Here is a 16,443-nt window from a genome sequence, read left to right as displayed (position 1 = left end):
CTAGGTGACTCATGGTAGGAAAAGTCTGCTTATCTATTTATTTAGGGTCATTTATTGTAAGTTTTTGTGTTCTTGGACATTATATGGAAATCAATATAAAAAAAATAAAAAATAAAAAATGATTTGATGTTGTCATCTGTTATTATATGGAACTTGACTTGCAAACAAACAATTATAGTTTAAAGAGTAACCAAAAAGTGTTGTCTAAAGATTTGCCTCTGCTAGTCTTCCCAGCAAAAGGAAATAGCCATGTACACCATCAATGGAAAGGAAAATTAGAAAGAGAAAGAGGTCGCCTCACCAAATGTTATCACAAAATGTTATGACATTTATATTTTAAGGAAACACAACGTAATTATGATAAAATTATGTAGTTTAATTATAATTTTTTCTTGGATACTTGGGCAATGGATTTAATTTTGAAACTTTTGAGGCAATAACTAGTTATTATCTTTTTATGGATAATAATATTTTGATACTTATCTGTTTATCTATTCATTATTTCACTTATCTATCCATGTGTCACTTATTTGTTTGCCTATTTATCTGTATATGACCGGCGGTTCAACCACAATGGGTAAAAATAGAAAGAATTATCTTTCAAAACAATAATTTGTCACTCACCAAATAATTTTATTAATCATGTCTTTACAATTAATACAAAATAATTCTTAGACTAATGTTATACACCCCTAAAAAAGGATTTCTCAACAAATTCTTCTTATTATTACTTCAAAAAGAAAGTCAGTATAATATATACTAGATAATATCCGACAACACAAAAATTTGAGAAGAATCTCCTAATCTTTGAAATGTTACTGATACTTGGAGATAAATCCCTCGAGGTCTAAACTTACAAAATAAAGATCTGCCCCAGTTGTGTCATCAATTGGAAGGCATTTCGATACTGAAGTTAGCAACAAGCTCTATAACACCAATAGCACTAATATTCTAATATAACACCAATAGCACTAATATTGAAAGCTAATAATGCTAAGTGTCCTTACTTGTCTTATATCTCAATAAGGATTTTTAATTTTATCCAACCTAGAACTCAATAGCCTAGTCATACATTGATTGAACCTTGACTATTATCCTTCAACGACATGACACCTCTGAGGTCATACTACGGGGTGTTTTGAGAAAATAGTTAAAAGTTGACTTTTTAATTTTTTTATATGAGAGATAATGTGATCAAAAATAAGTTAAAAGCCGACTTTTGATTTTTAACCCTTGTTCTCAAATGGCTTTATATGACCGTCCTAGTAGACCCACAGCCACAAGGCACTACTCAAAAATATGACTCCACCTAATTTATCCCAAAAAACATATATAATGAAAAGCAACTATTCATTCTGCTAGCAATTGTTAGTGGGAATCAGTTGTAAAACAAGTAAGCCACTTGAACTCGATTTGTTAAAAGGTAAATTTGAGATTGATTGTTTAGTTTAATAAGTTTATATATATTATAATATTGTATAAAAAATCAAATTATTTGTGCTTAGATCAAAGTTAATTTAAATGAAACTCATTTGAGACAAGTTTGAGCACCATTTTGAATTTCGTTAAGTTTTTAAATCAATTTAAATAATTTACAATGTATTCCTTACTTTTTATATACTAGATGAGAAAAAAAGAAAACCACTATGATTTATCACCGAAGTGAGAAAAGAAAAGAAATTGTTGTGATTTCTCACTATTTTGGTTAGACATTAAAAAAAAAAAAAAAAAATCAGGATACAAGTATCTTTTCATTTTCTTTGGTTTGTATATAAATGAACAATTTAGGTATTATAAAAATTTTATATAAAGCATTTTTATAATTTTTTATTTCTTAGTAAATCTTACCAATTTTGGTGAGAAACAAATTATCAATTTTAATTTTTTACTCAAGCAATAAGTGCTAAAAGTAATTTTCAACTACTTTTTGGTAGAATCATGTTTACTGTTTTAACATTAAGAAAATGATATACAAACTAATAAATCATATATATATTTTTTATTGATGTAACATACAATAATAAAAATGATATTTAAAAATAGATTATATTATAATAATAAAAGAATTACAAATCTTATTATTTGTGTAGATAGAAAGTTGGTAAACATCATTTTCTTGAAGGGTGAGGAGAGTATATAATAATCTGTCAAAAGTACAGATCACTTACTTAAGAAGATAATCCAACTTTATAATTGTGGGTGCTCCTCTTATCAGCCTCAAACAGTATCTTGCTGGGTCCATGCAATCCCATGACCTGTTTTTAACTAAATCATGGATTTATCTTTTATTTTTTGCCATCACTTTTGATTATTTAGTTATTGGATTTTGATTAGCAAAGCCTTGCTTCAACCAATATAATGCTCCATTGTGTTTATTATATGGAATGTGAAATGTCATTTCTTTGTCCCTTTCAAAAAATTAATGTTGTGTGGAAGTGGTATGGAATCATCACATTATCTTTGGCCTGAACTGATTATTGTTAGTAATTTCGAACAAAGTAAGATTTGAGATCACACTTGCTCCCCCATTTTCTCATGATTTATCGTAAGTAGTCAATTATAAATGAATAAGAACAAAAGTGATGTGTGAATCCGGTCCGGGCTAATTAATGTGCTGTGTGAGGTATAGAAGTAAGAAAAATGTTGGATATGTGTTATTGTCTATGTGATACTCTGGATCAATGAAAAATCATATATATTTTTTTGAATATATTGTGAATGATGATAAATTTCTAAAAATGTGATTTGAAATTAAATCGAACCGAACCGAATCGAATCGTGTTTAACTGATCCGATTCTAAGATTTTCATGGAACTATAAATAATGTGGTTTAAGACTTGATCTCTTCCTCAATAAAATTAAATTAAACTAAATCATATTCACGAGACTCATCTTTTATTTCTTAATCACTTTTAAATTTTTTCTCTATATAACTAGTTATAATGATGAAAAAAGAGAGTGACTATGAAAATGACAAAGTAGAGAGCAATGTGCCGACAATTGAAAGTGAGTAAAGACAGTATTAGTGATATGGTTTCTTATATTATGTTGTCCTTTTTAAGGCTAGACAAGCAATTGGAATGGGGAATAGTGTGGAGACTTTATTAGCCACCCATTAGGGCATGCCTGGTTTAAAGGTAAAACATATAAGACCTCAGCTACAAGCATTAACAGAAAAGATACGTGCACACAACTTATGTATAAAAAAAATATTTTAAAAATTATTATGTGGTTTCAATTTAATTTTTGGATAAATTACAAATACGTATTTTAAGATTTGATTAAAATACGAATCGTCTCCTGTAGTTTTGAAAATTACATTTCACCCCCTGAGATTTGTAATTTCATAACAAATCGCTCTTCTATTAATAAATCACCAAGTCAATTAACAATTATTAATAATGTTAGAAATATATTTCAATTAATAATTTATGTAATTTTATTATTGTATAAGAGAGCAATTATAGATTTCATTTTTTTTAGTTAATTCTGTTAAATAAAAAATTCTAACAATGGAGTATTTGTAATTTTTCAAACCACATTAGACAATCTGTACTTTAAATAAATTTCAAGAGGTGTATTTGTAATTTACCCTTAATTTTTTTATTGTGGGGTTTACGTATAAAAAAATTTACTCCCCTCCGTATTATTTATTATTCTTTATATTTTTTTATATTTTATTTTGTGGGTCTCCTTTCATTCCTAGGACGATGGTATGAATAATTTATCTGGTAGCCTCAGCCTCCATTTGAGAAGTGGGTTGGCTTTTTGACTATTTTAGCCTGGGGTTAAAAAGCCTGGTTTGGGAATGACTTTTTGACTTTTTTTGTGAGAGAGGAGTGTAATGATTATGTGTTAGATTTGATATTTTATTTTTTGTGGCTAAAATAGCCTATTTTATTTTTTTGTAGCTATTTTAGCCCCTAACCCACCAAAACCAACTTCCTAAACTATGCCTTAGTAGAAATGATGTGTTGTGCAAAAGACCAGTTTCATCAAACATTACTAGAGGCATAAACAAATTACATTTTGTATTTTTAATAGACGGCAATTATAAATTTAAACTTAAACTATCCATTTTATAAAACAGTTTTTACTGTGAAACTAATTTTTTGCGCACACAGTTTTTACTGTGAAATTTAAATTATCATTATAAGTCCAAAATAAGACCTATAAAATAAAATATGAATATAAAAAATAGTCACTCTGTTTGGTTTTGATTTTGAAAATTTATTTTTCAAAAAATTCTTTTTTTTTGTATTTTTTTGTTTTCACTAAATTTTTTTAATATTTTAAGCATCTTTTTTAATTTATAGACACACCTAACATAAATATACTTAAAAAGTAAAATATTTGTCAAAAAAATCTTTAAAAAATTCACTAAATACCAAAAAAATGAAAATTCAGTACATATTTTATATTTTTGTGTATTATTAATTTTTAAAAATATTTTTTCACAAATATTTTACTTTTTAGATATATCTATATCTAAGTAAGGTATATCCAAAAAAAAAAATTTACTTAAAATTTTAAAAATATTCACTGAAACAAAAAAATATGAAAAATAAAAAATTTAATTTCTAAAAAATTAAATTCAAAAAATTAAAATCAAATACACTAAATGATATTTTAAAGAGTAATGCTAGAGGCCCCAAAAATTCTATCAAAAATTTTACCAAATATCTCACATGGGTGTGGGACCCACACAATGTAGGTCACATGCGGGTCCCACACCCATGTGAGACATTTGGTAAAACTTTTGATAGAATTTTTAGGACTTCTAGCATTTTTGTATTTTAAATTCTATATACCTAACATTGTTGTAAACATTGATTAGTGGGATGTTCGTAAGCCACAAGCAACGAGTACGATTCTTGTTGATCAATGAACAATGATCATGGATGTGCGACGTGGGAGTCACTAATAGAGAGTGTCCTAAGAGGCTCAAGAGCCATCCAAGTCAAATTACATGATTACACATATCATATCTACTCCTTTTTTTTTTTAATACAAATATCATATCTACTTATAGCACGCCCATTAACCCTTTCGGTTATTTTACTTAAAATTATATAGCCGTCCTTGCCATAATCTCGGGAGAAAATTATATAGCCGTCCTTGCCATAATCTCGGGAGGTAGGAGTGTAAATTTGACTCGGCCCGATCTATGTCAGGCTTTGCAGACTCTTGTCAAAATTCAAATTAGGCCACAGGTTAGAAAATTAAGCCCAGGCCTAGGGAGTATTCGGGCCTTGGGACGGTCCGGTGGGCCTAGGCATGGGCTCGGGCTTAGGACGGGCTTGAACAAATTTTTTTATTTTTTTCTATTAAATTTTTTTTATTTTTCACTAAAAAAAATACTGGGTCTCAGTCGGACTGGGTCTCGGGCCTGGCCTTGAGTGAGCCTTAAGCGGACTGATGGACCGGACCCACAGGCCGGGCTTCAAAATGATGGCCTAAGTCCTGACCCAGAGTCTCGAGCTAGGCTGGGGCCCGGGCACAAACGGGCCTAAATGGGCCAGGCCCATTGTAGAGCTACTAATTAAGAAAAATATGAATGAAATATAAATTAATTATTTTTTGTTTTTCTCTCATTTCTTTTTTTATTTTCTAAATTTCTATTTAAATTCATGATTTAACTCATCCAACGCTAAGGAAAGAGAGACAGAGGGGTTTTGGGGGCAAGATTCTTGCACCTCCAAGGTTTGGGATAATTTGTTCTCCAAATCAATGCCCCCAATGCAAGTCATGGTGGAAATCTCAAGGCACAATAGTATGATGCATAGTATTGAGGACAAATGGATAGGGATTTTGAGGATAAATGGCGAGGGATCATTTGTTCTCAGAATTAATTTTTTAATACACTCTTAATCACACGATACATGAGAATCTCAAAACATGATAATTTTGAAATACTGTTTTATGGCCAAAAGTACATTAGGAATGGAGGATAGAGACTTTGAGAATAAATGATCCCGTTTATTTCTACCGAGAGAAATCAACCAGTTTGTTCTCTCTCCATCTTTTCTTGTTGCTTTTTCATTTTCATGCTTTTTTCTTGTGCTTGTGAACTAGGATTTGAGATGCAAGTAATGGAAACTTGAAAATACATAGAGGAAAAGTGGGAAGTTTAAAAGGTTGTTTAACCTATTATGTATGAATTTGCAACAAATTTAAGTTTGTTTTTTAACTCTCAAAGAGCCTAGTGCTTTGTGATACTAGTTGGATTTGAAGATATGAAATCCCATTCATTTAATTACTTTATGGTTGCATTATCACTTCTGTTTGGAATCTTCAGGACTAATTTTCAATTGATTATTCCATTGTGAAGGCTAATATCGTCACGTCATCAAAATTTGAATTCAGAACTAACTTTTAAAATTATTTTTAATTATTTAAAAAAGATCAACTACATTGAAATCAAATTGTGACAACATAACAACACTACGGGTGGAACAGAAAGTTGGGACACAGAATCCAAAGTCCACGTGTCAAAATTTCACGTATGCTGAAAGAACATCGCCGTGACTTCATATTATGACCAAATCACTAATGGCATAGCTCCATGGCCTCTTTGAGGATCCTAGGGTTTGGATCTTCAACCAACAACACAATGAAATCTGCATTTTGGACCCTTGATCTTCAAATTTCCAACCATATGCAAATTGGAAAAGCTCCATGGACACATATTTGGAGGTCCTAGAAGGTTTTGGACAATGAGAAACAATTCAACAAGCCATTAGAAGGAATTAAAACAACTTGCAATTGGTCAAGGATGGTATAGCAATTTTGATCTGATTAAATTCCAATACATGCTATAATGGTTGAATTTGTCATAGAAATTTAAAAAAGGGAGGCAGGTATGGATGATGAATAGAAAAAATTTAAGTGCACAGAATCTAATCACAAAACTAGGCCCTGGGACCATTAACTGTGTGGGTCCCACCCTTATAGAGGGCTATGTCCGGCCGGTTCTATGATCTGATTCTGTGCATATAGAGGAACTATGACGACACCTCCCCACTTCTGAAAGCTACAAGTAAAATGTGCCTCTAAAAAGTGGGAGGTGACATTAGCAGAAACATTAAAGCACCCTCTCTCTCTTGTATATGTTTGATTGCAATCTCATGTAATCTTATTGTTTTGGAAGATTATATTGGCAAAGAAAGTAGATGAAAACCTCCATTGTAAGCTCTGAATCTTCAAAAGCTGCTCTGAATCTTCACACCAATGGCATCACTGGTAAGAAAGGCCTTGAACAGGATATCTGGTTTTGCCAATTCTTGGGAAAGAAACCAATCTCCTCGCAGCAGCCCAAGAACTTTCCACAGAGATGTTGAACAAGAAGAGTTCCAGTTTGAAACTAGTCCTTGTCTATCATCCTACTACAGCGTCTTTGTAGTTCGCCTTGCCATCATGGTTTGTAAATTTTATCTCTGCACACAATCATAGTCAATCAATCCAATGTTTGGATAGCTAGAAAAATACATAGGAAAATGATGCTGACCAGTCAGAGTTAACCATGAATTGAATTTACATAATATACTTGTTTTCAATGGCTGCATTTCAGGTGATGCTTGCAGTTTTGATAGGAATGCTAACCTTGCTGACGTGGCATTTCACGAAGGTCTTCACGACAAAATCTCTGGAAAATTTAGCCCTTGGCCTTCGGTATGAAATTCTGCAACGTCCCATTTTGCGAATGTGGAACATCTTGAATTCCACAGTTGAAATAACAACCGCTCAAGTCAAACTGTCGGAGTATGTAATTAGACGGTACAGCAACTCTGTTAATCAAGCACAGCAAGTAGAGGTTGTTTGTTGAGCCAATCTTTTCCATTGATCATTTTGACTATTGCTGTCCATGAAGTTGATCATGTTTCTTTTTCTCTTTTTCTTTTTTGCAGCTATATGAAGTAATGAGGGAAGTAACATGGGCACTGTTTGTAAGTCACAAAACTCTTAATGCAATAACTATAAATTACAAAAACGGTTTTGTTCAAGCATTCCACAGAGATCATAGGAGTAAAAATACATTCTACATCTACTCTGATCTTGTCAACTACTCAATCAATGGCGTATATGATATCAACATGTTATCGTCTCATCATGGGTGGAACGATCAAACCATACGTGGTAACATTTCTGCTATCTGGTACCGAGAACCACTAGATCCTGCTACCGGTGAAAAGATTGGGAAATCAGAGCCAATCTCACCAGATGAGCTAATCAACATTGCAGGCTTATCACAAGTACCCGACGGTGCAGCCTCATGGCACGTGGCGGTGAGCAAATACACTGATTCACCATTGCTCTCAGCAGCGTTGCCAGTTTGGGATGTTTCAAATGAAAGTATTGTGGCTGTTGTGGGAGTAACTAAGGCACTTTACAGTGTAGGTCGGTTGATGAAAGAGTTGGTTGAATTTCACAGTGGACACATTTACTTGACCTCTCAAGAGGGTTGGTTGCTTGCTACTTCCACATATGCTCCACTTTTGAAGAATTCAACATCGGGGCCTAAGCTTATGATGGCTATTGATTCTGAGGATAATGTGATACGAATGGGCGCCGAGTGGTTGAAGATGGTCTATGGAAACAAGTTTCCTCCGAATCATGAGGCCCGTGTAGAGAATGCTAGGCTTGGAGACCAGCTATATTACATTGATTCATTTTTTCTCAACTTGAAGAGGCTTCCAATGGTAAGATTGCCCTTGTTTGATTGTGTTTTCATTTCAGAAAAACAGCCCATTTCCAAGACCAAAAAGTCGTTTTTGAGAACTGTTTTTCCACAAAAATGAAAACGGTATTGAAAAATCTAAAAGTTCCCAAGATGTTTATTTGTGATTATGTATTAATTTTAACCAGTAAATAGCAATTCTAATCAAACAATCAAAGAAGAATCGGCACAACGATTTAACGTGAAAAAACCACAATCAGAGCATCTCCAATTGTGATAAAAAAAATCACGGGCAAAAGCCACAAAACAATCTACTAAAAAGACAAAAAAGAATTACACAAGTGTACTCCCAATTACCTAGCAAATCTAAGATGACGAACCACTCTGGAATCCATCAAAGCTTCAGGCCCAAATTTCACGGAATTCACCGAAGAACAACTCTCTCTCTTTTTGAATAAAACAAACTAAATAAACCTTTTGATATAATCCACTCAATTCATGATATACACTCTCACATATATCAAAGGAAACAAACAAAGAAGTTCCAGAAGAAAACCCTAATACCCAAAAGAAAGATCTAGTAGTCGTACCCTAGAAACTGATTTAATCACAGCTTTATAGCAAGCTGAATCGAGATCTCCGCTCAAGCGGTGTGACGAAAATGCGTGTTTCAGAACCGCAATCTCCGCTCAAGCGTAGGAAGGGTCGCTCAAGCGTAAAAATACAAATCCCAGTACTTTTGCAGGTGAAACTCTTGAAAAGATTGAATCTCTGTTGAAGCACACAATCAGCCGCTTGAGCGGTCAAACAACTTCGACTGCAAATTTACTTTTTGCTTTAGGGGCGCTACCTTGAACCCCCACGAGCTAACCGAGCAACTCGATCCCCGACATAGTTAGCGAAGTGACAAACATAAAAGAATTAACATCGCAAACTCTTCTACAAGGCACAATTCGAATTGGATTCGCATCTAAATACTCGTAATCTTACTAAAATAAAGGAACAAATAAAATTACATCTTAAAAAGAGTTTTGTCAAACGAGATTATCAATAACAAAAACCTAACAGGTATGAAAACAATGTGCGTTCTTGAATTTTTCATTGTTTTTGAAACATGAAAAATGAAAACAAAACCAAACTTTTTCGCCTTATATCTCTTACTATGAATTGAAATCTTAGTTCTTAGTTCTTGCAGTGTCAAGAATTCAGGTCTTAGGCCCTTAGATAAACAGGCATTTCATTTAATTCTTTGTCCGGAAGGCCAAAGATTCTAGCTTTTCTTGCTTGTTTTGCTTATAATTATGTCACAAAGAGGAATAACATTTAACGATTATTACTTTTACAGGTAGGGGTAATCATTATTCCAAGGAAATATATAATGGGGAAGGTAGATGAGAGATCAATTAAAACATTGGTTATACTGATATCGGTGTCACTATGTATCCTAGTCATCGGTTGTTTTTGCATTTTTATATTGACAACTGGGGTGTCGAAGGAAATGAAACTAAGAGCGGAGTTGATAAGCCATTTAGATGCAAGGCGAAAGGCAGAGGCATCTAGCAACTACAAAAGCCAGTTTTTAGCAAACATGAGGTAAGTATCATTTATATATATATTCAACAAGAAAAAAATGTACATATAATAAGAAGAAAAAAAAGCTACAAAAACAAGGGTTTATATGTTTTCTCCTAGTCTTACAGCATCTTTTTACCAAATTTAGACCATCTGATTATTGTGTGAAAAAATTTGGAATTTTACATTTTTATTGCATTGGGCATTGTTGTGGCTTTGAGGTGGTAAAAGTTGTTTTTATTGAGACAGTCATGAATTGCGAACACCTATGGCTGCGGTGATTGGACTGTTGGACATCCTTACATGTGATGATTGTCTCACAAACGAGCAATATGCAACAATTACCCAAATTCGTAAATGCTCAACTGCATTACTCCGGCTTCTCAACAACATTTTGGATATCAGTAAGGTGAGGAACAAAGACAAGTCCTCTATTAGCAGTTTTGGATAAACATTTTTATTTTATGACCTTTGTCTTCAAATATGATTAATTTCATAATGTTTATTTAGCAGAGAATAATATTGTCAAAAAAATTTAGCAGGAGAATGACCAAGAACCGAGTGACTAAAGTTTTATCAGAACACTGCAATTCTCACTAAAAATCATATTCATATAGGTTGAATCTGGAAAACTAGTGCTTGAAGAAGCTGAGTTTGACTTGGGGCGAGAACTTGAAGGGCTTGTTGATATGTTCTCTGTGCAGCGGATTAACCACAATGTGGATACTGTTCTAGATCTCTCCGGTATCACATCAAGATCTCCCATCACATTCATTATAGTGAATAAAATAAGAAATTAAGCTCAACTATCAAATTATATGATTTGTAGTCTTTAGTACTCAGTCTCTGACATACACTATTGCTCGTTTTCTTTTGTAGATGATATGCCAAGATTAGTTCATGGGGACTCTGCAAGAGTTGTTCAAATATTTGCAAACCTAATTAGCAATTCTATCAAGTTTACAACTTGTAAGTGCACCTATGACATTGTTAGATTTGCAATTAAAAAAAAATGGTATGAGGATATTAGTTATCATCAAAGTAAGCAACGTGGAATAAATTTTCTGCATGAATATACTAAAAGATAATAGATTTTCTTTGGAAAGGCGAATTAAAAACGTGCAGGATCTCATTTTCCCAAGTGACTTACAGCGGGCTACATTGTTCTGCGAGGATGGTGTGAGAATCCAAGCACTTCTAGTAACACCAAGAAGTTTCCCATCAATCCAAAGGAATCATGGTGTATGCATAAAACAAATTTGAAGCAACACGTTAACCTCATAAAGCGATCCTGCAAGAAAGAGAAGAAAGTGATTCTTTGGTTTGAAGTTGATGATAGTGGCTGTGGTATGAACCTTACAGCTTCTTTATAGCTATGAATAATGACTTCTATTTTTAAAAACTTGATTTTTTTTTTTTTCTTTTTTCTTACTGTAGGAATTGATCCAAGCAAATGGGAGTCTGTTTTTGAAAGCTTTGAGCAAGCAGATCCCTCAACAACTCGCACGTAGGCAGATTTTATAAAATTTTCATCCTTCAATGCCCAATGGTTAAAATTTGTTAATTTAAATTGTCGACTATTGAGTAAAATTTGTTAATTTGCTGTGCCGTTACAATAATTTTTGATATGCTATAATAAACTGAAAATTGGTATAATCGAATTTCTTTAACTTTTTGCCATTTTCAGGCACGGTGGCACTGGTCTTGGCCTATGCATTGTGCGAACATTGGTGAGTAAAAGTATTTTCCCAAGTACAAAATTTAATCATCATGAAAACCAGAAGAACAGAAGACCAGAAACTTTAACATTGTCCTATGGATTGCTATTTCTTTTTCTTTCTTTCTTTTTTTTGTCAAAAAAACGGTTCAACTAATTATTTTCATTATTTTATATACCACCTCATTTTCGACCTTATTCTATCTTATGATGTGAGGTGGTAACAGGTAAACAGGATGGGCGGAGAGATTAAAGTTGTAAAGAAGAATGGACCAGGGACTGTAATGCAATTATACTTGCTTCTCAGTACACCGGCAGATACTGCAGGACAGCATTACCTACATCAATTTACTGAACAAAGTTTGACGGTGAGTAAATTTACTTAAGGTTGACTCAATGTGGAGAGGGCAAGATGTACGCAGTTACCCCTCCATTTCTAGAGAGATTACTTTCGTGACTCAAAACCCAAAAGTTGCTTCATTCTTTAATTTTATCTTTTTTAACCAAGGTACTGTAATCCAATCTCCCATGTACCATACCAGAAATGGAAAATGAGTGAGAGCACTAATTAGTGCTATCACTAATGATGTGGCAGTAGGTTCCACTAGGAATGATTTGATGTTTTGGCCTTGGTGTTGGATTTTTTTTCTTTTTTTATTGAGTGCCATGTCATTAGTAGTCTTTTTAGAGCTCCAAAATTAGTAGTCTCTATCATTGTTGTACCAGAAATTCAGCAATGATTTTTGAGGTAAAAGTTATACCACAATGCAAAAATAGGGGATATATTATTGACAATATGCAATCTAGTGAAGTCTAGAATTGCTTTGTGGAAATTCATAATTCTTTAATGAATTCTCCTTCCAAAAGTCCTAGGAAATAAATAAACGAAACCTAAAGAATATAAGATTGGTCTGCCTTCCTCTCTTTGAACTCTAAGGTTGTGTTTGGATCATGGATTTAGGTAGGGATCTGGAAAGAGAAAGGGAAAAGGTGGGTGAAATGTAGCTATATTTCATTCACATTTCATCCACCTTTTTCCTTTGCCTTTCCAAATCTATGATCCAAACATAGGCTAATGTATGTTTGGATAAAGGATTTGAGGAGGGATTTCTAAACTCTAAGGTGTGTTTAAATTTTATTTTGTTCACTTTTCTCATCCTATTTTCTTTCCCTCCTCATATCCTGGATCCAAACATGCAAATGTGAAGTTCAGCTAAAAGACTGTTCAATCTAACTCAATGACTCATTTGTGAAAGATTTTAACAGACATGATTGATATATTCAAAATTTGAATGCAGGTCTTACTCGCACTGAAGGGCAGAATGGGTAAATCAATTATGTCCCAATGGCTACAGAAAAATGGAGTGATGACACAAGAAGCATCCGAATGGAATGAACTGACACAAATCCTTCAGGAACTCATTCAAGTGCAATGTTCACTCAGAGAATGTTCAAAAGATGAAGCATTAAGTATTCAAGAATTGAATGATTCAATTTTCATCATAGTTGTTGAGATTGGCCTACTTGACTTGAATGATGATAGATGGAGGCAACAGCTGAATTTCCTCGACAAATACAGTAGGAAAGCAAAGTTTGCGTGGATACTAAACATTGACACCTCCAACACCATTAAGATGGAGCTTCGTCGCAAAGGGCATCTATTGATGGTTAATAGGCCGCTATACAAGGCGAAAATGATTCAGATTTTGGATGCTGCAATACAGGAGAGAAATCTTGAGCAGAAAAAGAAAATGAACGCTTCAAAAGATGATTTGCATGAATGTCTTGAAATCGATCACATTCAGTATGAGGCAGACAGTTCTTATGATTCTGATAAGTCAGAAATGGGAAGTTCTAACTCCATAAGTGAATTGCATAGTAAAGAAAAGCGAAGAGAATGTGAACATGATGTTAGGACAAATGAAAATCCAAGTAGAGTTGGTAATGAACAGAAATCTCTTGGAGGCATACGTATATTGTTGGCGGAAGATACGCCAGTTCTTCAGAGAGTTGCAACGATAATGCTAGAAAAGTTAGGGGCTACTGTAGTAGCTGTGGGAGATGGAATGCAGGCAGTGGATGCTCTAAAGATCACACCAACTATGGATGATTGTACACGAGGATCTTCCTTGGAAGACGCAATAAAAACTGAAGTAGAGGAATGCTCTCCGTACGATTTGATCTTGATGGATTGTCAAGTAAGATATTAAAAAACAATGCAATACTTTCTTTGATGTTTGTGTTTGTTCATATGTTATTAGAAACAAAGAAAAGGAGAGAAAAAGCTTGGATTAGGAGTTTGGAGGTGTTTTTTTTTCTTTCAGCAGCAAAATTATAGAGAAATGATAGTTGCACAGAATTAAAACATATAAAATGCACTGAAAGTCTGATGGCTGAGATTTATTATGAATGTTATGTGAGTCATTCTTAAAATAAATCTAAATCTCACAATACTTTCTATGTATTTTTTGTGTTTTAATTTTGTACATGTAGCGTTGCCAAGCAAAAAAAATATTTTAAAATTTTAACCTAGTAGAGCACAGTGTTTTTCTTCTAATATTGAGCAACCTACAATTCTGAAGAAAAAGAAAAAGAAAAAGAACAGAAAATATTACGCCATGAATTCTTTTAAACTAGATTACAATTTATGGCTAAATTCTACCTTTATGTGTTGAACCAGATGCCAAAGATGGATGGCTATGAAGCAACCAAGGCAATCAGGAAATCAGAATTGGGAACTGGTTCACATATCCCGATTGTTGCACTGACAGCGCACGCAATGTCATCGGATGAAGCCAAATGCTTGGAGGTAGGTATGGATGCTTATCTAACGAAACCAATCAACTGTAAGCTGATGGTGTCTACCATCCTTTCGCTAACTAAAAAGGATCGCCTAACTTTTGTTCCAAGCAGTGGAATGGCACAATTTTACTCAAACCAGAGCTAACATCTTGGTTATGCAGAGTCTGCATGTAGAAAATAATAATAGCATACAGGGAAAGCAGCTAATACAAGGTGATGTTAACTTCTTGCAAACATGCTTTTGTTTCCAAATCAAGGAATTTGAAACAAGAGCCATCAATGTATATGACTTTGGGTCCTAATGAAAGTGTGATTTTGGGGAAGCATACAAATTTGTGGAAGCTTATGTTTGGTGTGTAAGTTGTTGGAAACCAGTGCCATATGTGCTATCTGTTTTCTGGTTTTAATTGATTTCCTGTTTCTGTTTTTCTTCTTACAAATAGAGTAGCACATAGAGCACTGGTTTTCCAACATAAGTAATGCACTAGCAGCTATTTGTCCCAGGATATAGGTGAAGAATAAAGAATTGTTGATAAAATCCACCTACTCTCCACCTACTTCACCCACTTAAACCTACTCCACTAAACCTAACCCACTACACCACTACCACCTCACCTACTCCACTAAACCTAACCCACTACACCACTACCACCTCCACTTCACCTACTCCTTATCTACTACACACTCACCCTCTTCTATATATAGGAATCATGAATCATTGTAATAAATATCAATATACAATCAATCAATAATACATCAATTTTTAACATGGTATCAGAGCAAGGTTAAGACCTTCGTATTTCTCGCTTCACCGGCGGGCGGCAACCTTGCCTTGGCCGCCCACCGGACCTCAACCTATTCCATTTATTTTCTACACATACCTTCCCATCATTGCCCAAATCCACCACATGTACTCATCTTCCCCTATATACACCGCCAGATTCCTTTAATTTTGCCTGGAGAAAGTTCCAAGTTCCATGTATCTATACCTCTCTGTGTGTTTTGTCTCTGTGCCATTTTGTAGAATTTGGCTGTGTACTCTGGGCTTTGTTGGTTCTGTTGATTCAGATAGATTCATAGAGAGTTTATGAGATGAGTTTTCTCTCCAAAAAAAAAAAAAAAAAAAAATACCAGGGCAGCTCATGAGGCTGTCGTCGTCCTTTAGTGGCACATCAGAAGCAGAATCAGCAGCAACACTACTTTTTGGTTTCAAATATTTTTTCGCTAGAACTGCTGATCTTGTTGACGTTGGTGTGAGCAATTCCAGATGGTCCAACCCACTAGTAATATTATCTTGCTTGTAGCAGGTTGTGGGCTTGGTTTTGTCTCTGACATTAATGTTGGCCTAGGAGGTGTTGGAAGACAGCTCTTCGTGGTTTGGGTATTACTATTATTATTTACGCACGCTGTTCTCTCTCTCTTTTTTCACTTTTCAACCCATGTGCACTTGTTTTTATTCTACTTTTTGACAGGTTAATGGATTGACCCTATCAACCCATGTGCGCTTGTTTTTATTCTACATTTTATTATTATTATTATTATTATTCTTATTAAAAAAAAAAAAAAAAAAAAACCACACCCAGCAGAGGCAACATAAAATAAACTAAAAACATATCAACACACTGCTGCAGCAGTAGAGAAAAAAGGGCAACACACATTACACTTGCTTTCTTTA

The 16,443-nt window shown here is 33.9% G+C and overlaps 1 protein-coding gene and 1 long non-coding RNA gene across 4 annotated transcripts; one reads left to right on the top strand and one right to left on the bottom strand.

Moving 5' to 3' along the window:
* Nucleotides 1-6,419: 6,419 nt before the first annotated feature.
* On the bottom strand, nucleotides 6,420-16,157 carry LOC145789748 (uncharacterized). Of its 3 annotated transcripts, none has more exons than XR_014328034.1 (5): nucleotides 15,900-16,157; nucleotides 11,400-11,540; nucleotides 7,603-7,787; nucleotides 7,181-7,436; nucleotides 6,420-6,699 (listed from the first exon to the last, which is right to left on the bottom strand). It is a non-coding gene; the product is annotated as an uncharacterized LOC145789748 (long non-coding RNA). The 3 variants fall into 3 exon arrangements; XR_014328035.1 differs by lacking the exon at nucleotides 15,900-16,157 and adding an exon at nucleotides 14,629-14,777; XR_014328036.1 differs by lacking the exon at nucleotides 15,900-16,157 and adding an exon at nucleotides 13,272-13,406.
* LOC114309398 (histidine kinase 1) lies at nucleotides 6,989-15,100 on the top strand. The gene is made up of 13 exons (XM_028255122.2): nucleotides 6,989-7,419; nucleotides 7,571-7,813; nucleotides 7,908-8,699; nucleotides 10,023-10,270; nucleotides 10,499-10,658; nucleotides 10,867-10,993; nucleotides 11,129-11,218; nucleotides 11,402-11,596; nucleotides 11,687-11,756; nucleotides 11,937-11,979; nucleotides 12,194-12,334; nucleotides 13,265-14,164; nucleotides 14,647-15,100. The coding sequence occupies exons 1-13, from the start codon at nucleotides 7,231-7,233 to the stop codon at nucleotides 14,911-14,913; spliced, it is 3,465 nt and encodes a 1,154-aa protein (XP_028110923.2). The 5' UTR covers nucleotides 6,989-7,230; the 3' UTR covers nucleotides 14,914-15,100.
* Nucleotides 16,158-16,443: the final 286 nt, after the last annotated feature.

The sequence above is a fragment of the Camellia sinensis genome, chromosome 4 (genome assembly GCF_055761805.1).
Source record: "Camellia sinensis isolate YWXY chromosome 4, ASM5576180v1, whole genome shotgun sequence".
In the NCBI taxonomy this organism is placed as follows: Eukaryota; Viridiplantae; Streptophyta; class Magnoliopsida; order Ericales; family Theaceae; genus Camellia; species Camellia sinensis.
This window is presented reverse-complemented; position numbering and strand designations above follow the sequence as displayed.

Coding starts and splice junctions, on each gene's coding strand:
- LOC114309398 (XM_028255122.2), top strand. CDS start 7,231: ATGGCATCACTGGTAAGAAAGGCCTTGAACAGGATATCTGGTTTTGCC. Junction 10,659..10,866: donor ACATTTTGGATATCAGTAAG/GTGAGGAACAAA, acceptor ATATTCATATAG/GTTGAATCTGGAAAACTAGT. Junction 12,335..13,264: donor TTACTGAACAAAGTTTGACG/GTGAGTAAATTT, acceptor ATTTGAATGCAG/GTCTTACTCGCACTGAAGGG.